Source organism: Mastomys coucha, unplaced genomic scaffold (assembly GCF_008632895.1).
Source record: "Mastomys coucha isolate ucsf_1 unplaced genomic scaffold, UCSF_Mcou_1 pScaffold5, whole genome shotgun sequence".
Lineage (NCBI taxonomy): Eukaryota > Metazoa > Chordata > Mammalia > Rodentia > Muridae > Mastomys > Mastomys coucha.
The window spans coordinates 79,892,275-79,916,531 of NW_022196911.1; the positions used below are offsets into that span (position 1 = coordinate 79,892,275).

Below are 24,257 nucleotides of genomic sequence, written 5' to 3' on the forward strand. Positions count from 1 at the left end.
AAGCCAAGTTTTGTTTGGGATCTGTGTTTTGTGTGCTGACTGGAAGTCCCAATAGAATTTTGCTGCTCAGTGGAGAGAGCTCAGGGCTCAAATTGTGTAACGAGCATAATTGTTTCTTTGTGTTTTCCCCAGCTTGAGAACAGACCGCTCTTTCTCTTTGTAACCTCAGCACCCAGAAAGGTAGGACCAGCAGATACTGGTGAAATGAATAAAGACAAAGGTATGGCCACGTAGAGTGGAACACACCTTGAATCCTGGCACTCAGGAGTTGGTGGCAGGAGGATCGATGCAAGCTGAGGCCAGTTTAGTCTGCATCACAGCCTCCAGGCCAGGCAAGGATTACATAGGGAGTTCCTGTCTCAGAAAACAGAAAGGAAAAAGGCAAAAGCATAGATTAAGTTACTGGTGGGGGAGGGGTATGTGTGAGATGAAAAAACAAGCCCTAGGGGCTGGAGACATGGCTTGGTGGTTAAGAGCACTGGCTGTTCTTACAAGAGGACTGAAGTTCGCCAAATGGTAGCTCACAACTACCTGTAACTCCAGTTTCAAGGGGTCCAGTGCCTTCTGACCTCCGTGAGCACCAGGCATGCACGTGATACACATACGTGCAGGCAAAGCACTTATACACATAAAATAAAAAAAACAAAAAAAAAAAAACCCTCTTTTTGTTGTTTTTGTTTTCTATAGAGGGTCTCTCTGTATAACAGTCCAGGGTGTCCCAGAACTTACTATATAGACCAGGCTGGCCTTGAACTCACAGAGCTGGCTTCGGACTTGCCTGCCTCTGCCTTCCAAGTACTGGAATTAAAGGTGTATGCTGCCACTACCACCTGGTTAAAAATTCAAAATAAAATAGAATAAAATAAAAATAAAAAAGGCTTGTACTTTTGGGCTGGAAAGATGGATCAGTGGTTAAGAACACCAACTGCTCTTCCAGAGGACCCAGGTTTAATTCCTAGCACCCACATAGCAGCTCATAAATGTCAATAACTCCAAGATCTGATACTGTCTTATGCAGGCAAAACACCGATGCACAAAAAATAAAAATAAATAAGTTGTTAGAAAGAAAAGACATGCACTAAATACTGTTATTGGCTGAACATAACTTACAAGAAGAAAGGCCACAGTTCTTGAATTAACTGGGCAGTTCCTGGTTTATTTCTGTCCTTGTTACCTAAGTATTAATATTGCCTTGATTCACTGAGCTGTGTCTCCCTTTGTACATTAAATCTATATATCATTCCTTGTATAAGGAAAGCCATTCAAGGTCTATCTTGTTTTTACTTTTTGGGGGTATGTGTGTTATGTTTTGTTGCTTTGGATCTAATACAAGGCAAGAACTCTGTCCCTGAACTACACGTAACCCCTGACTGACTTCTCTGTCTATCTCCTTATAGTCCATTTCCCTGGCCTCATGGAAAAACCTTTCATTCTTATATGCACACTTACCTCCTGGCTTCCTTGCCAAGCGAGGGCTTTTGTTCACCCTGGGCATCACTTCTCCAGAACCCTTCTCCTGACTGTTCTAAACTCTGAGTGCCCAGCATGCCCTATAGTTAACGTCAGAACAAAGATGTGCCTTGCTTCCCCACTCACCATAGTCAAATCTGGAAATGAAAGGCACAGAATAATTGTACATACTTACTGATCACTTTTTGTTTGGTTTGGTTTGGTTGGTTCGGTTTTTTTAAGACAAGGTTTCTCTGTGTAACAGTCCTGACTGTCTTAGGACTCACTTTGTTAACCAGGCTAGCCTTGACTTCACAGAGATCTACCTGCCTCTGCCTCCCGAGTGCTGGGATTAAAGATGTATACTACCATGCCTGGCTTTTTTTTTTTTTTTTTTTTTTTTTTTTTTTTTTTTATTTCATGTGCATTTGTGTTTTGTCTGCATGTGAGGATGCTGAATCTCTTGGAACTTGAGATACAGACAGTTATGAGCTGCCATATGGGTGCTAGGAATTGAACCCGAGTCCACAGCTGAGCTGTTGCATAGATCGGGTCTTCTAGAAGAGGAGTAGAAGCCTAAAAGAATAAAGGGAACTGTACGGCGAGAGGGAATAAAAAATGAGACCAAGGCATGGTGGTGCTTTCAGTCCACCGTGTATTATTCAGCTGAGAAACAAGCAGGCAGGCAAAACCCCGCCCTCAGTCCGCCAGCATTCCGTGGCCCAATCAGCATCTTTATCTTCTGTCTCTGGAGGCGGGTGTAGCTATTAGCAGGTAGGATAAAGGGTCTTGCTGTATCCAACTTTACAGCAAGGCAAAACAAGTTCTATTGCCCAGGTCATTAAGGTAACACAGCCGGAAGTAAAAGAAGATCTGTAATCAGACATGACAGCATGTGCCTGTATTCTCAACACTTGGGACACAGAGGCAGGAGGATTGTGTGGCATAGTGGCACATACCTGTAGTTTTAGTACTTGGGACATAGAGGCAGCCGGATTGTGAGTTGAGGGTATCCTGGGCTACATGAGACACTATCGCTACAGCTCAGTTGATAGAGTGCTTATGCAGTATGAGCAAGCTCCTGGTTCCATCCCCAGCATTACCTGAAACTGGGTATGGTAGCACACACACCTGTTGCCACAGCACCTAAGAGGCAGAGGCAAGATGAGTTTCAGGTCATCCTCAGCTATATAGCAAGCTTGGGCTATGTGAAACCACAGATATAAGTAAGAGAATAAAAAATATAAAATAATATACCACAAGTAAAAGCTATTTTGAAATGCTGTTTACAAGAAGTAAAATAAAAACCTAATTTTGTTAAGATGGATCTAGTAACAGTCTCAGTTATTGGAATTGCCATAATGTCATGGAATTAAATAAAATGTCATGTGATTAGATAAAGCTTTGACATACCCAGGCTGTTATCACCCTACACATTTGCCTCTTCTTCATTTGACTGACTTCTTTCTCCTCCTCACAAAGTACAGGGGCTGGAGAAATGGCTCAGCGGTTAAGAGCACTAGTTGCTCTTTCAGAGGTCCTAAGTTCAATTCCCAGCAACCACAAGGTGGCTCACCACCATCCATAATAGGATCTGATGCCTCATGTACATAAATAAATGAATCTTAAAACAACAACAACAACAAAGTACAGGAGAGTTACTCCATGACTCAGCCAGGCTTTGTTTGCATAGAATCTAAAAAGTTGGGTCAAGTGGAGGTGTTCTAGGACCTGAAATTCAGAAAAACTAAATATGCCTACTCAGCAGCTTGGCTGCATTCCTTTCAGCCTGATATACAGGACCTCCACCTGCTGACTCTCAAAACAGGCTTCCAAAATATTTGTCATCATATGATGACGATCTGTACTCTTAGTAAGCAGTGAATGAATGCACATTGGATGTTTGAAATATCTATAAGGAAGTTGGCCTGGTTTAATATAATTATTTTTTTTATTTTGTTTTTTATTTTCCCCTTCCCTTCTCCTCCTCTCTCTAGCACAGAGGTTTTTTTATTTGTTTCTCATTACAGAGGGTTGTGAGCCTCCATGTTGTTGCTGACATTTGAACTCACGAACTCCAGAAGAGCAATCAGTGCTTTTAACCACTGAGCCATCTCACCTGCCCCCTTATTTTGTTGTTATAAGGTGTCCAGGAACTAGCTTTGTTGACCAGGCTAGCCTGGACCTCACAGGGATCTGTCTGCCTCTGCCTCCCCGTTTCTGGGATTACAGAGGTGTGCCACCATGCCTGGTTTTTAATATAATTTTGAGAGAACAGACTTTGATACTTCTCTGAATTTGAATCCTGTCTCTCTCCCTATTACGACTGCTAAGAATTTGTCCAAGTTCCGAAGAGCTGTTAAGATAATCCCATGGTGGGCTGGAGAGATGGCTCAGCGGGTAAGAGCACTGACTGCTCTTCCAAAGGCCCTGAGTTCAAATCCCAGCAACCACATGGTGCCTCACAACCACCCGTAATGAAATCTGATGCCCTCTTCTGGTGGGGCTGAAGACAGCTACAGTATACTTATGTATAATAATAAATAAATCTTTGGGCCAGAGCAAGCGGGGCCGACGGAGCAAGCAGAGGTCCTAAATTCAATTTCCAAGAGCCAGATGAAGGCTCACAACTATCAGTACAGCTACAGTGTGTACTCATATACATAAAATAAACAAATAAATCTTTAAAAAAAAAAAAAAAGATAACTCCGTGGTAAAAGTACTTGCCATGCAAGACTGATTTCTGAACTTGATCTCCAAACCCCATGATGGAAGAAGAGAATCGGCTCCTAAAAGTTGTCTCATGGCTCAGTGGGGAAGAGCACCGACCGCTCTTTGGAAGGTCATGAGTTCAAATCCCAGCAACCACATGGTGGCTCACAACCACCCGTAATGAGATCTGATGCCCTCTTCTGGTGCGTCTGAAGACAGCTACAGTGTACTTAACATATAATAAATAAATAAATCTTTAAAAAAAAAAAAGTTGTCTCATGACCTCCACATGTACTATGACACGTGCTGCCTACATACACAACAACTTTAAAGTGAAAATTAAAAATAAGCCAGACCAGCAAAATCGTTCTGCAGACAAAAGCCCCTGCTGCTTTGGAACTCACTGAGTAGAAGGACCAGTTCCTGTCCCCTGACTTTCATATGCATTGCATGGCATGCGTACATAGCACATACACACATGTACAGAATAACAAATAAATGGGAATTTTTAAAATTAAAAGTGTTAAAAAAAATTCAGCCAAGTTAAAGCTGGGCACAGTGGCTGACGGCCACCTCTTAACTTCTAGAAGCTGAAGCAGGAGGATTGCTTCTAGTTCTAAGTGAGCCTAGGCAACAGGGTGAGAACCTGACTCAAAGGAAAAAAAACAACCCAACAACCAGAAGAAGAATCTAAGTTACTGCCTTCCTGTGACTGTTCCTTCTATCTAAAGCGGTACTGCCTAATTCAGACAGTCTTAGGGTGACACTGAAGCAGCTCAGTCAGTATAGTCCTTGCCTAGTGTACACAAAGCTCTTAATTCTATCCCAGCACTGCATAAGGCCAGATTCTGGGGCTGGAGAGAGAACTCGGTGGGTAAGAACACTGCCTTTTCTCCCAGAGTACCTGGGGTTGGTTCCTAGCCTCTATTTATACACAACCATCTGTCCAGTTCCAGGAGGATCCTACTGCCCTCTTCTGGCTGCTCTGGGCACTGCATATACATGTGTGCACACATTCATACATATAATTTAAAATATTATGAAGTTGTTATAGATTCTGTTGCATAGCACCAAGCAGTTAGAATACTTATGCTATTTGAATCAGTGACTCCTATTTTTCTAGAGACCAATGGATTTTTGAGAGCAAGGGGCAAATAAACAGAGTTTGTCAGTGCTCAATTACCTCACAGGTCGTGGGACAAATATAGTTGTGCTAGGATGAGTACAGTGGGCTCAAGTGGAGATGAGCTCAGGGTCTGTCCCGTCTCACAGAGATTAGTAATGAGCAAACTTGTGTATCAGGAGCGGTTAGCTGAAGACTGTTCTTTGAGCTCAACGAGTTTTACTATTATAATCAAACGGAAGGAACTCAGAAAAAGGTTAACCCCATGCATATTTAATGATATGTGTAATTGCTAGGCTGCTGCATGATAATTAGGCCTTAAATGTTAACCTGCTTATATAAATGACTGTAATTGGGTATTTTCACACAGCCAACACATTTTTTTTGCTGTGTCTCTGCTCATTTTATTAATTTTCTAGAATCTATAATCACGTCAAGAACATTTTTCTCTGCAACTCTACTATTTAATCTTGTACTCATAAACACACTTTTCAAAATGACATAGCAAAGCACCAAAATAGCTTTTGTTTAAGGCTCTCTGTATATGGTATTGTTTTGTGTGTGTGTGTGTGTGTGTGTGTGTGTGTGTGTGTGTGTATAATTTTAGTCCTAGGAAAACCTTTCAAGGGGGTCACATTACTTCCATGCCAGTGACGCAGAGACTGATTCATGGAGGACGTAAGCTACCAGCAAGCACAGTGGTCAGCCACATGCTGACCACTGCTTTGTACAACAAGCAGAGATGGTAAAAACTGGTTTAGGATGAAGACTGGTTCTGAGAAATCCAGAGTGTACTTAGAACGTATCCATAGAGAAACTCTGGGGGCTTGTATTCTCTGTGTAGCCCTGGCTGTTCCAGCACATAGAAGCCAGAGGTAGACATATCTCTGTGAGTTGAGGCTAACCCGGTCTACATAATGAGTTCCAGGACATCCAGGGCTACATAGGGTGACCTGTCTCATACTGCCCCCATCAAAGGAAAAAAACAATTAGCCTGGCATGGGGCCCCATACCTTTAATCTCAGCACTAAGAGGCAAAGGCAGGTGGATCTTTGTGAGTTCAAGTTCAGCCTGGTCTACAAAATGAGCTTCAGGACAGCGAGGAGTACATAGAGAGACCCTGTCTCAAAAAGGGGAGGGGAGAGCCAGGCAGTGGTGATGCACGCCTTTAATCCCAGAACTTGGGAGGCAAAGGCAGGCGGATTTCTGAGTTTGAGGCCAGCCTGGTCTACAGAGTGAGTTCCAGGACAGCCATGGCTATACAGAGAAACCCTGTCTCAAAAAAAGAAGAAGAAGAAGAAGAAGAAGAAGAAGAAGAAGAAGAAGAAGAAGAAGAAGAAGAAGAAGAAGAAGAAGAAGAAGAAGAAGAAGAAGAAACCTTTAGGGCAGTGGTGGCACACACCTTTGATCCCAGCACTTGGGAGGTAGAGGCAGGTGGATTTCTGAGTTCGAGGCCAGCCTGGTCTACAGAGTGAGTTCCACGTCAGCCAGGGCTACACAGAGAAACCTGTCTCCAAAAAATCAAACCAAAAAAAAAAAAAAAAAAAAAAAAAAAAAAAAAAGAAAACAAAGAAAGAAAAAGGGGAGGGGGATGGTACACACCACTAATCCCAGCAAGACAGCTATAACAAGCATGAATAATAAGAAAGCCTGGTGAGGTTTAGGGCTTTTTTTTTTCTTAGACCTTGCAATATGGTCCAAGTGTCGGCCACAACACTTGACTGATTTATGTTAGAGGTAACTGTTGACCTAGTGTGTGAGAGAACAGTCCCTGAGTAGTCTTCTGCTGAAAAGCAATGCTGTCAGGCTTGCACTCTGGAAACTCACTGCATTTGTGATGTGGAGAACTTTGTAGAAAAGATGACCGGAGAAGCAGGCAGCAGATGCAGGAGCTGTTGTGGTTCGCATCCACCTGCTTGTTTCCCTGACCTTAGCACAGATTGGGCAAAGCCCTTTGTTCTTACATAATCTTCATCAAATGTTAGTAATTAGTATCTACAGATATAAAAGCTTAAAATTAACCCTCCAGGAAGAATCAACCTATTGAGTGAAAGGATCTCCCCTGAAGAAATAGATTAAAAACCAGATGCGTTTCTCTGTGAAGAGGGAGAGAAATGCCAGGGCACAGAGGCTATAGGGCGGCTAGGAGAGGCTTCCAGGGAGACTTTCTGGAACAGTATAGCGTGTTTTGCCAAAGTTTGTCTGCACTGTGCTGAGACACACAGTCTGGGCAGAGGTGCTTTATCTCATAACCTGGTGTGATTGATGCTTTTGTTATTCTGAGATAGGATCTCATCATGTTGTTCCCTGGTGACCTGAAACTCCAAGGAGTCCAAGCGATCGTCATGCCTGGGCTTACCAAATAGCTTGAATTGTAACAACTTGCACTCCTTTACTTTTTAAATGGAAATATCCCTGAGGTGTAGATGTTGCTGCACTCTGAATTTATCTTAATGCAGCGGTATCTTCATAGAAGTTTAGAATAGCAGAATCTAGCAGAATGGAAGAATTAGCTGGTTTCATTTCTCAGTAAGACCCTAACAGATCCAAGAAGTTGATAACTTGGTTATGTTTTGTCTTGTTATTTTCCTCGCGTTCTTTTTCTTCACGTTCTGACACAGAGAATTGAATAGGGGTAGCCAGATTGCTCGGTTGGGTAAAGGTGCTTACAGTCAAGGCCGGTGACCTGAATCTGATTTCTGGGACCCACATGGTGGAAGGAGAACACTGAGTCCACATGACTTCCACATGCATAGTATGGCACATACATGGTTATCTCAATACACATGTGATTAAATAAATAAATAGATGTAATTTTACAAAAAGAATTAAGTAGGACCACATGTGATGATACACAACCGCAATGTTGTGTATCATCACACAACACTAGCACTTAGGAGGTGAAAGTCGAAAGTGAGGAGTTCAAGGCCAGGCTTAACTACATAATGAGTTTGAGGCTAGCCTGGGCTACATGGGACCCTCTCTCAAAAGAACTGACATCAACATGCACACACACAAAAAAATGCCCAAACAAAACAAGGAAATGAGACTAGGGTTGGGATAGGCTGACAACCCAACCACCTTGCTTTGTCATGCATGCTGATAAAGTAGAGTTCTTCACAATCCCTCTGCTAATGAGTGGAAGCTAAAAATATACCCACAGAGATGGAGAATGGGCGTGAGGCCCCAGAAGCTCGGAAGGGTAGGGAGGAGGAAGGATAGGAAAAGGATGGGTTTGGAGTATGGAGACATGTTGGGATGAAGTTCTAGTTTTCTATAGCATTTGTGGCTGCAGTAAACAGTTTAGTAAACATGTTAAAATAGCTAGAAGAGGTTTTTTTTGGTTTTTTGGTTTTTTTGGTTTTTTTGATGCAGGGTTTCTCTGTATAGCCCTGGCTGTCATGGAACTCACTCTGTAGACCAGGCTGGCCTCAAACTCAGAAATCCACCTATTTCTGCCTCCCAAGTGCTGGGATTAAAGGCATGCACCACCATTGCCCTGCTTATGCTAGAAGAGGGTTTTAAGTGTTCCCAACATGAGGCGAGAGGTGATGAAAATGATAATTACCCTTATTGCATCACTATATATTTATGTATTGAAGTATCACATTAACTTTGCCCCAAATATGTGCAGTTATTGTAGGTTAACTAAACATAAGAGCACATCAGGAGTGGTAGCCAACCCTTTAATCCCAGCACTTGGGAGGCAGAGGCAGGAGGATTTCTGAGTTCTAGGCCAGCCTGGTCTACAGAGTGAGTTCCAGGACAGCCAAGACTACATAGAGACCCCTGTCTCAAAGTAAATAAATAGATAGACAGATAGATAGATAGATAATAGATAAAATAATAAATAAATAGAATAAAAGCACACAACTTTAATCTCAGCACGAGAGACAGAAGCAAGTGGATCTGTGTGAGTTCAAGACCACCCTGGATAGTCAGGGTGCATAGGAAGGCCTTATCTCAAAAATAAGGAAAAAACAAATTGGGAGGTTTCTGAAATATGTTTTGTTTTATAGAACTTTTTAGTCTAAGCATTAAGAGCATTTGAAATCCAGCCACAGAAGGCAAAGTGAAAAATGAGTTCTTTTTTTTTTTCCCCAGACTGTGTTATCTCTGTAGCTTTGGCTGTCCTGGAACTCACTCTGTAGACCAGGCTGGCCTCGAATTCAGAAATCCACCTGCCTCTGCCTCCCAAGTGCTGGGATTAAAGGCATGCACCACCACTGCCCAGTGAAAATGAGTTCTTGAAACCAGGTGAGACAATTAGAACCTCAAATACTGAAAATATTTTTTTTTTTAAATTTTTTTGAAACAGAGTTTTATGTAGCTCACACTAGTCTCTAGTGCTTGTGTAGCTGAGGATGGACCTAAGCTTCTACTCTGGTAATGGAGGCCAGAGAAGCAGGCTTCTAGACCATCCTTGGCTATAGTTGGAGGCTAGCATGGGATAATGAAGACTTTGTCTAAAAAGGTAAAAACAAAAGAAATAAAATGTACATAAAACAGAGACACAGGAGCCAGAGAGTGGTCAGGAGCACATACTGCTTTTGCAGAGGACCTGGGTTCAGCTCCCAGCACCCATATGGTACTCACAATCTTTTTTTTTTTTTTTCGAGACAGGGTTTCTCTGTGTAGCCCTGGCTGTCCTGGTACTTACTCTGTAGACCAGGCTGGCCTCGAACTCAGAAATCTGCCTGCCTCTGCCTCCCAAGTGCTGGGATTAAAGGCAAGCACCACCACCGCCCGGCTTCTCACAATCATTTTTAACTCCAATTCCAGGGTATCTGATACCTTCTTCTGGTCTCTAGGGGCTCCTGTGTATACATAGTACACGCAAACTTATGGAGGCAAATACATATATACATAAAGAAAATTTTTGGTCTTTGAAAAATTGTATTTAAAGAGCTGGAGAGATGGCTTAGCAGTTAAGAGCACTGACTGCCCTTCTAGAGGTGTTCAGTACAATTCCCAGCAATCACATGATGACTCTCAACCATCTCTAATGGAATCTGATGCCCTCTTCTGGTGTGTCCGAAGACAGCTACAGTTTACTCACATACATAAGATAAATAAATACTTCATATATATATATATATATATATATATATATATATATATATATATATATATATATATATATATATATATATATATATATACATATATGTATATATATATATATATATATATATATATAAAATTTGTGCAGGGGTGAGGAGCCTACCATTTGTTTGTGGAACAATAGAATTTTCTATCATGTAAGTCCCAGAGAAGGAAGGGACTCAGATTCTTGGGCTTGGTGGCAAGCCTTTTTAAATCCTGAGTCATCTCACAGCAAAGATATAATCTGTCTGTCTGTCTGTCTGTCTATCTATCTATCTATCTATCTATCTATCTATCTATCTATCTAAATGGAGGAGGAAAAGGCCCAGGCATAGTGACACTTTTTATTCCAGCACTAGAAGGTAGAGGCAAGACCAGCCTAGTTCACACAGTTAGACTCTTTTTGTTTGTTTGTAATGTTTTGTTTTGGAGACAGGGACTCACAGTGTAGCCCTAGCTGTCTTGGAACTCACAGAGATCCACCTGCCTCTGCTTCCTGAGTGCTGGGATTAAAGGGCTGCACACCATGCCTAGGGGAGAATCTTTTTCAGTCCGGCAAAACTGAATCTATAAATCCTAAAACCCCATGAATCCTTCACGACGTAGTCCCAGACATAGACATGCTCAAGCATATTCATCCTACAAGAAGCTGCTGGTATTTCCGTTCTCCTGGCTCGTGGATCTTCTAATTCAATATCTTCTCAGCATGGAGTTTGATTCTTCTATAGGTTGAAGAGGACCCTGTGCCCGAAATGTTTATTCTTCATTTCCAGCATAGTAGGGAGGAGGAGAGACTTGAGTAAGATCCTTGAAAAGTCTTCAGGGCACCGTGTAATCCTGCAGAGACCAGGGCTTTAAACCTCTGAATATATGACTGTTAGGAGTTATTTTCCCTCTGGGCAGTAATATAGACCTCCCCTTTGTTAACTTCCCTATGTTACATTTATTCATGACCACCCCGTGCTTTTCAGGATGCAGTTCCTACTTTAGCCACTGGGTGGCACAAATTCACAGGAGTCCATTTGACAGTGCCCAACTTACAGCTCAAAGAGCGCTTGTTGCTAAGTGGCACCAAATGAAGGAGAGTTGTGGAGAGATCAGGTTTATTTGGCCTAGAATTCCAGAGTACAAGTGAAGCTGCATTTCCTAAAATTTGGATAAGAAAAAGTGTTGGGAATCTCAGCACTTGGGAAATGAAAGCAGGAAGACTGTCATAAACTTAAGGCTGGCTTGGACTACTGGTGCTAGCCTGGGCTAGCATGAAACAAACCCAGTTACAAATAAACATGTTGTCTTTATATGTGTGTGTGCATTACTCTTTCTCTCTATATATATATGTATATGTGTGTGTGTGTGTGTGTGTGTGTGTGTGTGTGTATAAAGAGGGCTTTGAGAGACGATGGTTCAGTAGTTAAGAGCTCTTGCTGCTTTTTTCAGAGGACCAGAGTTCAGATTCTGACAACTACCTATTCCTGGCTTCTCTAGGTGTACACGCACACACACACACACACACACGCACACGTCTAAATAAAAATCTTTAAAAATATATATATTGGAAGGAAAGAGAAGAGAAGTAAGAAGAGATATAGAAATCCAAGAGAGAAAACTATAAAATTAGTTTATTAACTCTTGTTTCTAATCCCAGCCCTTGGGAGTCTGAGACAAGAATACCACTTATGACTTCTAGGCCAGGCTGGGCTGCATATATGAGTTCAGCTAGTCTGGGTTAGAGAGACTGTCCTAAAAACAGACAGACAGACAGACAAAAGCAAAAACAAAACCAGAGCTGGGATTGAAGCTTAGTTGGTAGAATGACCATGAAGCTCTGCTTTAGTCTTTAGCATGATGTAAACTGGGCATACCTATACTCTTAGCACTCATAAGCAAGAAACTGGAGAGTTCAAGGTCATCCTCCACTATATAAGGCCATGTCTCAAAACTACCAACAAGATCTTGGTGGAGGGATCACTCAGTCTGTAAGGCAAATTGCAAGCATGAATCTGAGTTTGCGTTGCTTTTTTTTTTTCTTTTTTTTTTTTTGGTTTTTCGAGACAGGGTTTCTCTGAGTATCCCTGGCTGTGCTGGAATTCACTCTGTAGACCAGGCTGGCCTCGAACTCAGAAATCCGCCTGTCTCTGCCTCCCAAGTGCTGGGATTAAAGGCGTGTGCCACCACCACCCGGAATCTGAGTTTGATCTCCAGTACTCATGGAAAAAAAAAAAAATGGGTGTGATAGGGTAAGTTTGTCATCTCAGTGCTGAGGAGGCAGAGACAGGAGGATCCATGGGACTCCCCAGCCAGCCAGCCTGGCACATGAGTAAACTCCAGGCTGATGAGAATTTCATGTCTCAAAAGAGTGGATAGTATTCCTAAAGATGACATCCAAGATTGTCCTTCCATCTCCACACAGGCACACACACATGCATGTGTGCACACACATTAAAAATAACAAATGAGCTGGGCAGTGGTGGTGCACGCCTTTAATCCCAGCACTTGGGAGGCAGAGGTAGGTGGGTTTCTGAGTTCAAGGCCAGACTGGTCTACAGTGAGTTCCAGGACAGCCAGGGCTACACAGGGAAACCCTGTCTCGAAAAACAAACAAACAACAAAAAACAAATGAAAATGAATTGAGAGAAGAATTTGTTGGGTGTAGTGGCACACATTTATGTAATTCTAGCATGAGAGAGAGAGAGAGAGAGAGAGAGAGAGAGAAGGAAGGGGGCAGGTGGATCTCTATGAACTCATAGCCAGCCTGGTCTACATAATAATACTACCATAGCTACATAGAGAGACCCTTTCTCAAAGCTTCAAAGTAGTAGCAGTACTAATAGTAGTAGTAGTTGTTGTAGTAGTAGTGATAGTAGCAGTAGTAATAGCAGTAGTAGTTGTAGTAGTAGTAGTGATAGTAGCAATAGTAGCAGCAGTAGTAGTATGTGTCGTAGTGGCAATGGTAGTCATCGTCACATAATAAACAGGGAGATGAATTCAAGCCTCACCAACAATCCCAGGGTGGGCTCTTTTTGACTTACCTTTTCTAAAAACCCAGTAGCACCTTGGGGCTGCAGAGGGCTCAGTGGTTAGGGGTACTACTTTTGTGGAGGATTTGAGTTTGGTTCCTAGCATCTATGTTGGGCAGCTCTGTAACACCAACTCCAGGAGCACCAGATGCCTCTGTCCTCTGTGGACACTATTCCCACATGTGTACATACACAATTAAAAAAAAATCTTAAATTAAAAAAAATCCAATAGCACCCTTTATGTGAAAATGAAATTATCTGATTCATTTGTATAAAAGGAGTCAAGCTTGGTGCCACAGTTTTATAATCTCAGCTACTCAGGAAGATCACAAGTTCAAAGCCAGCCTGGGCAAGTTAGGCTGTGACTTAAAAGGTAAAAACAGAAAAGGGCTGAAGATGTGGAACACTTGTACAGGGCATGCAAGGCCCTGGGAGCCATCTTCTTTACTGGGGAAAAAAAAAAAGCTGAGCTATGCCACCCTTAACTGTCCATTCAGTGATGGAACATCAACACATAATTTGAGTGTTTACAACAAACATGATGCTTTGCTAGTAGAAAGCAATATATAAAGTTACACAAATTCATAGGGGCACTACAGGTTTTCAAGGACAAGAACCAGGAAGTACAATTGATAGAGAAATAGTCCTCAAGTCAGTCCGAGGGCTGTTGTATGAACTTGAGAACGGAGTTCTGAGAGTGGGAGGGAGGGGGCACATAGACTCTTAGCCTGTCCTAGGCAGATATGTCAATAAGTAAAGGGTTTATAGCTTCTTGTCCTACGGAACTGTTCTGGGAAAATAGCTCAGTCTAAACGCTGGGGAAACACTTTAGGTCAGAATCTGTTGGGTATCATTTAAAGAGCACCCAAAATGAGAAGTAGGGGTAGTGAGTGATGAGGGCCACTGCTGCTCCTAACCCCACCCCTCATAACTTTGGGGTGCAGGAAAGGACGAATATTAATGCTCGTCCAGCAATTCCAGATATCCAAAGTCCTACATCAGTTTGACTTTTTGTTTGTTCGGACAAAAATCTCTGTATAGCACCGGCTAGTGTTGTGCTCATTATGTAGCCCAAGTTGGCTTCAAACTCATAGCAAGTCTCCTGCCTCAGATATCTGAGTAGGGGGATTACAAGCATGTGCCACCATAACCAGCTTGGTCAGTTTTGATTCAGTCACAGTTATAGCTTAAAAATTAGAAATAGGGAGCTGCTGGAGAGATGGCTCAGTGGCTAAGAGCACTGACTGCTGTTCTAGAGGTTCTGAGTTCAATTCCCAGCAACCACATGGTGGCTCACAGCCATCTGCAACGGGATCTGCTGCCCTCTTCTGGTGTTTCGGAAGACAGCTTGCTATAATGTACAATGTACTCATATACATAAAAATCAATAAATCTTTTTTTAAAAAATAAGAAATGGAGACTGGAGAGGTGACTCAGCACTGGAGAGCACTCATTGTTCTTGTAGAGGACCCATGTTCAGTTCCCAGCCCCTCATGTCAGCTCACAACCACAGGCACCAGACATACATAGTACATATTCATACATGAAGACAAAACACAGGTGCACAATAAATAAATCTGAAAATGAAGAAACAGCTATATATTCGCTGCATATTTTATGTATACAGTATTTTAGACTTATTTTTGTTATTTTAATTTATGTGTATATGTGTGTGTGTGTGTGTGTGAATGAATGTCACATGCATGTGGATACCCGTGGGAGCCAGAAGAGGATATTAGGCCCTTTGGAGCAAGAGTTACAGGTAGTTATGAGCTGCTTGGTGTGGGTCTAAGCACCAAACTCAGTGCCTCTGGCAGAGGAAGTCTCTCTAGCTCTTTATATTGTTATATTTATACTTGACAAAATAATACTTTTTAAGAAAACCTTCCTTGTAGCCCTTTTTATTTTCTATTTTGATTAGTATACAAAAGCAATGGGTTTCATTGTGACATTTTCATATGTATGTCTCATACTTGAATCTTACCACCCTCCCTCCGGCCCCAACCTCCCTTTTTCTCTAAAATAGTCCCCACTTCTGCTTTCTGGTTATTTGCATTCCATTATTCTCTCTTAAAGGAATTGTCTTTTTTTTTTTTTTTTAATCGAGACAGGGTTTCTCTGTAGCCCTGGCTGTCCTGGAACTCACTCTGTAGACCAGGCTGGCCTTGAACTCAGAAATCCGCCTGCCTCTGCCTCCCAAGTGCTGGGATTAAAGGTGTGCGCCACCACCGACCGGCTGGAATTGTTTTTTTAAATAGGGTCTCACTGTGTAGCCAAGGTTGGCAGAGAACTCACTGTGTAGTCCATGCTAGCTGGGAGGAATTTTTGCCTCGGCCATCTAATGCTAGGATCATTCATTCCTGAGCCATAGCGCCTAGCTTTGTAACAATCCTTCTAACAGCCCACAAATACAGCCATTTACTCAATGTCATTAAGCAATAGCTTCAAAAGTTCAAAGTAGAGATTTTTTGGACTTGTCTTGTTTGCACCAAGCAAGAATCTGCCTTAGCCTGTGGACCTACGAGTCCACAGTATTGAGAAGCTGAGCTGGTGGTTCACGCCTGTAGTCTCAGCACTTGGGAAGATGAGGCAGGAGGATATTGACAACCAGTCCTACAGAGTAAGTTCAAAGCAGTCTAGACTACAAGAGTGAGAGAGGAAAAAGTATTGAATTAGGATATTAGCCAGGCAGGGTGGTGCAGACTTGCAACCCCAGTCTTAGGAGCTAGAGAGAGAGAGAAATCAGAAGTTCAAGATCACCCTCGACCACATTGTGAAGTCACAGCTAGCTGGACTGCACAAGACCTTATCGAGCAATGCAAGCAAAGTAAAAGGTATCAGGGTCACACCAGCCCTTCAGAAAGAGAGGCTCCCTTTGAAACTGAAAATGCACAAGGTAATTAGTGTGCCAATTGGAAATACAATGCTAATATCTAAGTGGGAAAAGAGGGCATCAGGCTAAAAATGGTATGGAGAGTGCAATGCTGTGCAATATACGTTTCTCATCATATACACATCTATTTGTAATGCCCATAAAAGAATTATCAGTGTTACTGGTTACCTGTAGGAGGAAAGATTAAATGTAACTTTTATTCTTCTATTCCTTTACATTCTTCATTATTTTCTGTAAGTTTTGATAGTGAGAATGCACTTTAGTAATCAGAAAAACAAAAATATGACTCTTTAATGAGAAATCATTTGCAACAGGAATTTGGCGCTTTGCAGAGGACTCACTGGCAGTTGCATTGAGTGTTTTATAAGAGTGTGTCTACAATGATGACTGAAGCATTTGTGTGTGACTCTGGGGTAATCCGCAGACTGAAGTCCACATTGCAAAGTCCACAAAGGAGTGCCCCCTTCTCCTCTGCATTCCGCAGCTCCTACTTTCCAAATCCTCCCTCCACTAGGGGAGGGATTCAAAGCTGCTGGCTGATTAGGGAATGAATGGGGACATGCTAGGAAGGGTGATGCCTTTGCCAAGACAACTATCCCCAAACAATGCACAGTTTGGACCGTGTCAGTTTCCACGAAGCAAGTCAGTACAGGTGTCACCCAGGTTTCACTCACACAGAAGAGCAGAACTGATGAGCACAGACCCAGCATGGTTCTCATCTTCTAGGAAATCTCATGTTTCCGGGTTACAGAACATTCTGCTTGTGAGGGAAGGGATGAATGCTGGCGTTAATCTAGAATCGGATAGAATCTTTTTAATAACTTCCCCTCCTAGACCTGGGAGGAAACAATCTTTTTTTTTCTCTCTCTCTCTCAAATATAGGGTCAAGCAAAGTAACGAGTATCAGAATAAACGTGAGGTGATGTTTTGAGTCACTAGTAGGGTGCACACGATCCACTCACATATCCAAGGCCAGGAACAGTCTTGTGTGCCCTGTCTGCTGTATGCTGAAAGAATGTTCTGTGGAGTTTGAGAGGTTCTTCCACTCTTCTGGGAAGCTTTGACTCAGTATCTGTCCTTTCCTCCTGGCTCAGCGTGTTCCCTGCTTAGTGAGTACACTTTCAAGAATCCTGGGAACAGTACTTAAAGTGGAAGGAGGAAGGCTACACTTTGTGTATGGTGTCTTCTCGAGAACTAAGAAAACTGGATCACTTGCCAGGCTTGGTGACACATGCCAGGCCTGTAGTCCAAGTGCCTGAAAGAAGTGGGAGACAGGAGGATCATGAGCTGAAAAGGTCATTTGGGAGTGTGTGTGTGTGTGTGTGTGTGTGTGTACATATACATGGCAACTGGAAAGGTTTCACAATCACAAAGAAAGAAGCAGGACAACCCTGTCCACTGCTTCGGTTGCTTCAGGCCCTGGCTCTGTTTTCCATTGACCTCTGTGTTTGTTTTGTTTTGTTTTGTTTTGTTTTTTTGAGACAGAGTTTCTCTGTGTAGCCCTGGATATCCTGGAACTCACTCTGTAGACCAGGCTGGCCATGAACTCAAAGACCTGCCTGTCACTGCCTCCTGAGTGCTTGAATTAAAGGCATGTACCACTACTGCCTAACCCTCTCTGAACTCTTAATTAGCAGGTCAGACTCTGTTCCTAGCTATGCCCTTATGAGAGGGCTCATCATCACAATCATTTTGTTGTAGAGTCCTTATCAAAACCTTATCCAACTCATTGGTAAAATACTGCCTAGCCAGGAGGTGGGAAGGTTGGGAGTTCAAGGTGATCCTCAGGTACAAAGCAAGTTGGAGGCCAGCCTGAACTACATCATAAAATCTTGTCTCATAAAATTAAAAATTAAATAAGGCACACCCAAGCCTTCTGGTGCACACTTGTATTGCCAGCTCATCTTTGAGGTTGAAAGTTTAAGACACCCAGAGATTTCCTGGTCCTCAGAACCCGGTGACATCCTGTCTCAAAATAAAAGTTACTTTTACAAAAAGGGTTAGATATGTAGCTCAGTTATTGGATACTTTCAGTGTAAGAACCTTGGTCCAAATCACAGTGCATGCACGCGCGCGCGCATACACACACACACACACACACACACACACACACACATACACACAAGGAAAAAAGCATAATATCAGATCTACTTTAGGAGTTCTGAACCTTCAGATTTTCATTGGAAGCTATATTTCTGCTGTTCTGAAACCCTTTAGGAATGACTTGTTAAGAAGGGCCTTCAGATGCCTACGGCTGAGTTCCCTTTACCAGGTTGTTGATTACTATGTGTAGCAACAGAAGCTAAATCCTAACTTAGAAGCCCCGGGAGTGGAGGTGCCCTAGTGGAAGGTGGATGACAGCCAATGAGCATGAGGAAAGCTGGGAGGCCGAGAGGAGCTGGGATGCAGGAGCCGCTCTGTCAGCTCCAGGCCTTGGGAAGCTGTGTTCGTCTCTCATCCGAGAAAGCAGCAAGGTCCATCCGTAACACTTGGAGGCAGGGACTTTACCTTCATTTGCTGGGAGGGAAAGATAACCCATTTATGAATGTGCCAAGAGAATCACGGAGGCATATGGCTGTGTCAGTTGCAGCACATGAAGGTAGCTATGCTCAGCCCAGGCTCTTCCTTTACTGTCCTGGCATTCCGTTTGATTATAATGTCCCCGTGAAGATGTGAGTGTGAGAGCTTCCAGCATCATCCCGTATTGATTCGCAATAATACACGGGTATAGAAGACAGCGCTTGTGTTCAGAGTCGGGTGAAGCAGAGTTCAGAAGTATGTCTGGTGGATTACAGTGATGCCTGCCGTTTTCTTTGAGTCTGAAGAGTTAGGAACATCGTGTCTCACCTGGAGGTGGAAGGGACACATGAATAAGGGTATGAATGACCTGAATCAGCAAGGGATGGCTGAGGAGAAAACCCCGCACAAATCAAGTACACTTGAGTTTGCCTCTTTGCTGCCAATGGTTGTTCTGAGCCTATGTGAACTCTGTGCTCATGAGCCAAGAAACTATAAATCACTAGCTGGGTGCCCAACTTTACCCCTTCCTGACCACATTTTCTTGAATGGAAAAGGCCCTGCACGTCCAACTAGCTTGGATCCCAAATACACAGGAATTCTACTTCATTCCTTGAATCAAATCCAACAGATCTTATGTTTTAAAGAGGTAGGGATTTAGACAGAGATCTGGGGTCTGAGTGAGTATTTATATTTGAGACATGATCTCTTGTATATCAAGCTACCTCACTATGTAGTGGAGAATGCCTTGAGCTCCTGCCTCCATCTCCCAAGTACTGGGAATAAGGGTGTTTGCTACCATACCTGTGGGGAGTGGATGAAGTCCTGAGTGAATCTTACACCTTTTCCGTCCTCCACAGGCACCAGGAATGAATATGGTGTACATACATACATTCAGGCCAAACACCCATACTCATAAGATTAGAAAATACTAATCTAGCCCCAAGAGGACAAATGAGTTCATATGTTTGAGTACTGAGACATGAAAAAGTCTGTCGCTGGGCTGGGGGATGCGGTGTGTGGAGTGCAGGGGTGTTTGTCACTATTCTGTGCAGTTTATACAGCTTGAAAAGAATAGCAGCACCTGTGCCATGCTGGGCTATGCAGGTGTCTGTGAGTGTGTGAGTGTAAATGTGTGTGTGTGAGTGTGTGTGTATGTGAGTGTATGTGAGTGTGTTTGTGTGTGAGTGTGCATGTGAGAGTGTATGTGAGAGTGTGAGGGTGTGTGTGAGTGAATGTGTGAGTGTGGATATGTGTGAGTGTGAGTGTGTGTGAGGATGTGAAGGTGTGTGTGTGTGGTGGTGCTGATGATCAAACCCCTTTACTACATCATCTTTTTTTTTTTTTTTTTTTTTTTTTTTTTTTTTTTTTTTTTTTTTTTTTTTTTTTTTTTTGGTTTTTTGAGACAGGGTTTCTCTGTGTAGCCCTGGCTGTCCTGGAACTCACTCTGTAGACCAGGCTGGCCTCGAACTCAGAAATCCACCTGCCTCTGCCTCCCAAGTGCTGGGCTTAAAGGCATGCGCCACCACTTTACTACATCATCTTTGAAACCAAGTCTCAGTGCTATAATTCTACAAAAATGGACAGTTTGCTTAGTTTCATGTGTGGGGAGTGGCTTCGTTTATTTGTTTTTGAGGTGGTCTTACTGTGATGCCCAGACTGAGGCTTAGTGCTAGGTCCTGTGGAGCCTTGTGTTTCCACCTTAGTGAGAGTCTGGATGTCTTAGGAAAACAGCCCATTCACCACTTTCTACTATTCCAAAGCCGAGTCTGCACCTGGCCTGGGAGTCTGCATTAAAAGCAGCTTGGTGAATCAGGTCAGACACCAAAAGGCACTATTTATAATCTTAAGACAAGGAAAATGAAAGTGGCTTTGCCAAGTCCTAAACTGAGTTGAAGTGCAGCGGATCCTAAGCACTGCTGTATCTGAGAGTTACCCAGTTTGAACACGAGTTTTAATGCTAAAGATCTTACAATTAGGGGGATCCTCCTAACGAAGTGTAAAACTTAACTGGGTCATGGTGGCACATGCCTTTAATGTTAGCACTCAGGAGACAGAGGCAGGTGGATCTCTGAGTTCGAGGCCAGCCTGGTCCTGGTCTACAGAGTGAGTTCCAGGACAGCCAGGGCTACACAGAGAAAACCTGTTTGAAAAACAAACAAACAAACAAACAAACAAACAAAACCAACCAAACAAAACCAAACTAAACAAAAAAGAAATGTAAAAACTTACATTGGATGCAAACCTTGTTCAGGGTCCATGAGACCTGAAGTAGTATTAGTTTCACCATAAATCCACCTCTGCTTTTAGAACTTGTTTTAAAATTTTATTTTTATGTGTAGTTGGCTGTTTGTGTGTGCATCATATTTGTACCCAAGGAGGCCAGAAGAGGGCACGGTAACCCATTGACCTACAGTTACAAGGTAGTTATGGGCCACCCTGTGTTTGGGGGCTAAGAACTGCTCTTAACTTCTGATCCATCTCTTCAGCCTTTTTAGGGAGCTTGTTAAAAATTTTAAGAATAAGATGCGCTTCATAGCATAAGCTTGCTTCATTCTTCTTGGAAAGCTAACGCAGGTGGTTGATTTGAAATAAAAAAAATTAAGGCTAGCCTGGGCAACATAGTGAGAACCTATCTGAATAATAGTAAGAATAATAAAGATTCCTGGACCCATTCTAGACACCAGACATTCTTATTCAGTGTATCTGGGTCCCAGAAATATGTATTTTCTCTCTCCAACTTCCCCCATTCCTCCTTTTCCCACAACTTGCTGTCTATCTCTCTCTTCTCTTTTTCTTCCTCTTCTTCCTTCTCTTCCTCCTCCTCCTTCTCCTCCACTTCTTCCTTTTCATCTTCTTTCTTCTTCTTCATTTGTTTTTGTTTAAATAGAATCTCCTGTAGCCCAGGATAGCCTCAAACTCCCTATAAAGATGAAGCTGAAATCGGTCTTGACTATTGATTGTCCATCTACCACCAAAGTGCTAGGATTATAGGTATATACTTCCACACCCAGTCAAATAATTTTTTTTTCTTTTGACTATCCTGGAATTCACTATGTCTATCAGGCTGGCCTAAACTCATAGAGATCTGCCTGCTTCTGCCTCTTCTTCTTGAGTGTTGGGATTAAAGGTTGTGCCACCACATCTGGCCAGTTTATTGTTACAGAATAATTCATCATATTTGCTTTATAACTGAAACATTTCCCTACATCCCACTACATACAGGCTAACATCGTTTTGTCTAAACAAATGGCATAAACTATACAGAGAATACTTCCCTTCTCAGGCTGAGAGTCCAACTGGGACTCAGTTGTCCCAGGTTGCTGGTCTTCTTCCTTCCTTTCCCTCCTCCATAACCATTGGCATTGGCACAGCTGCCTGACTCGTAGGCATTGACTCTGAAGAAAGCATGACTGGTTATCATTTCAGTTGCTGGTATATATTTAATTATCTTTCATATCTCATGTCAAGAAAATAGTACTTTATTTTCTTACCCCTCTCCCCCTCCATCCTTCTCTCTCTCTAAGGTAATCTGGCTGACATCAAATTTGCAATATGGGCAAGGCTGGCCTGGAATTCCTGGTCAGCTTTCTACTTCCCGAGTTCTAGAATTCTAGAAAAATCCTCATATCTAAGGAAGACACTAGAGAGTGGAGAGAAGGAGCTCACGTTAAGAGAGCACCTTAGGGCTGGAAAGATGGTTCAGCAGGTATGAGAACTGGCTGCTCTTCCAGAGGTCCTGAGTTCAGTTCCCAGCAACTGCATGGCAGCTCATACCTGTCTAAAACCCCATTTCCAAGAGTTCTGACACCTTTATAAAGATACACATGCAGGCAAAGCACCAATGCACATAAAACAAGAATAAGTATTAAAGGAAAGAGAGAGAGAGAAAGAGAGAGAGAGAGAGAGAGAGAGAGAGAGAGAGAGAGAGAGAGAACTCTCAAGCCAGGGGGTGGGGTGGCAGCAGCTGTATATGCCTTTAGGGAGACAGAGGCAGGTGGATCTCTCAGTTTGAAGCCAGCCTGGTCTACAGAGTGAGTTCCAGGACAGCCAGGGATACACAGAGAAACCCTGTGGGGGTGATGGGGGTAGCACCCCTTGTATGTACCCAGTGCCTCTCATGGGATGGATCCCAATTACCTTCCACAGCCACAGGCAAGACAAACTCCCAGGAGCCCTATTTTACAGATAAGGCAGCTATAGAATGGAGAAGTCAAAGCCACTTTCCACAAGCCGCTCAGCCAGTGTTTGCTTTCTATATGCTAAGCTGCCTTTCCAACAGAAGGCAGTCTTCACTGATGAAGCCTGGGACCCTGTGCATCAGTACGCATTGGGGCAAACTTACCGGGCAAGGGACTTCAAAGATAACAAACACTATAATAGCAGCCCCACTGAGCAGCAGAGTAGCAGCAATCAGAGCTTTGACTACAAGACTCCATTTCCGCCTCCTCTTTAAGGACATGCCTATGTCTGAAAGGAAAGAGAGCAGGGAAAGGAGAGAGAACATGAACTTCCCCTTGCTCACAGATTAATCAAGGACAGCCTTACTCAGAGACAGAGACTGCATTTCCATTTAGGGCTTAGAATCAGGTGGGTAGCATCGTGGGCTCTTTTCTAGCCTCTTTTACGAATGAGCCACCTTCCCGAGGTTTTAGGGTTCTCCATAGTCATGCATGGCTGATTCTTATACTTTCCTTGTGAAGAAAAGGCTTGGGGTGCACAAGGAGTGCTGAACCCATCGTCCCTACTCAGTCCTCTTGAAGATCTCAACATTTAAAAAAAAAAAATCAGGCTGGAGAGATGGCTTAGCTGTTAAGAGCACTGACTGCTCTTCCGAAGGTCCTGAGTTCCCAGCAACCACATGGTGGCTCACAACCATCTGTAATGAGATCTGACACCCTCTTCTGGTGCGTCTGAAGACAGCTACAGTGTACTATGCCAGAGCTGGAGGGAGCGGGCTGTCCTGAGTTCAATTCCCAGCAGCCACATGATGGCTTATGGCCATCTGTACAGCTACAGTATACTCATACACATAAAAATAAATAAATAAATCTTAAAAAAAAAAAAGAATCATTGATTGTACCAAACTACAGATGTGTCTGGGAATTTTCTATGGGGAGCTGTTTTTCCCCTATTATAACATGGAACAATTTTTTAAAAGATTTATTTATTTATTTTATGTATATGAGTGCTCTATCTGTATGTACACTTGGATGCCAGAAGAGGGCATTGGATCCCGTTACAGATGGTTGTGAGTCACCATGTGGTTGCTGGGAATTGAACTCAGATCTCTGGAAGTGTAGTCAGTGCTCTTAACCCTGAGGCATCTCTCCAGCCCTCAAAACACCAAAGAGTTTTTATTTCGAGACAGTGTTTCTCTATGTAGCTCTGTCTGTCCTGGAACTCACTCTGTAGACCAGGCTGGCCTCGAACTCAGAAA

At 42.9% G+C, this 24,257-nt stretch overlaps 2 protein-coding genes across 4 annotated transcripts in view; one reads left to right on the forward strand and one right to left on the reverse strand.

Annotated features, from left to right (window-relative positions):
- Acaca (acetyl-CoA carboxylase alpha) overlaps positions 1 to 24,257 on the forward strand; it is a 268,630-nt gene that overhangs the window by 3,335 nt on the left and 241,038 nt on the right. The gene's annotated exons all lie outside the window — the stretch shown is intronic.
- CUNH17orf78 (chromosome unknown C17orf78 homolog) overlaps positions 18,449 to 24,257 on the reverse strand; it is a 16,622-nt gene continuing 10,813 nt past the window's right edge. Inside the window, exons 5-7 of the mRNA XM_031350938.1 lie at positions 23,163 to 23,287; positions 22,096 to 22,215; positions 18,449 to 19,147 (exon numbers count right to left, since the gene is read on the reverse strand). Coding sequence (XP_031206798.1) covers positions 19,070 to 19,147; positions 22,096 to 22,215; positions 23,163 to 23,287 — 323 coding nt within the window. The 3' untranslated portion in view covers positions 18,449 to 19,069. The remainder of the gene's footprint in view (positions 19,148 to 22,095; positions 22,216 to 23,162; positions 23,288 to 24,257) is intronic.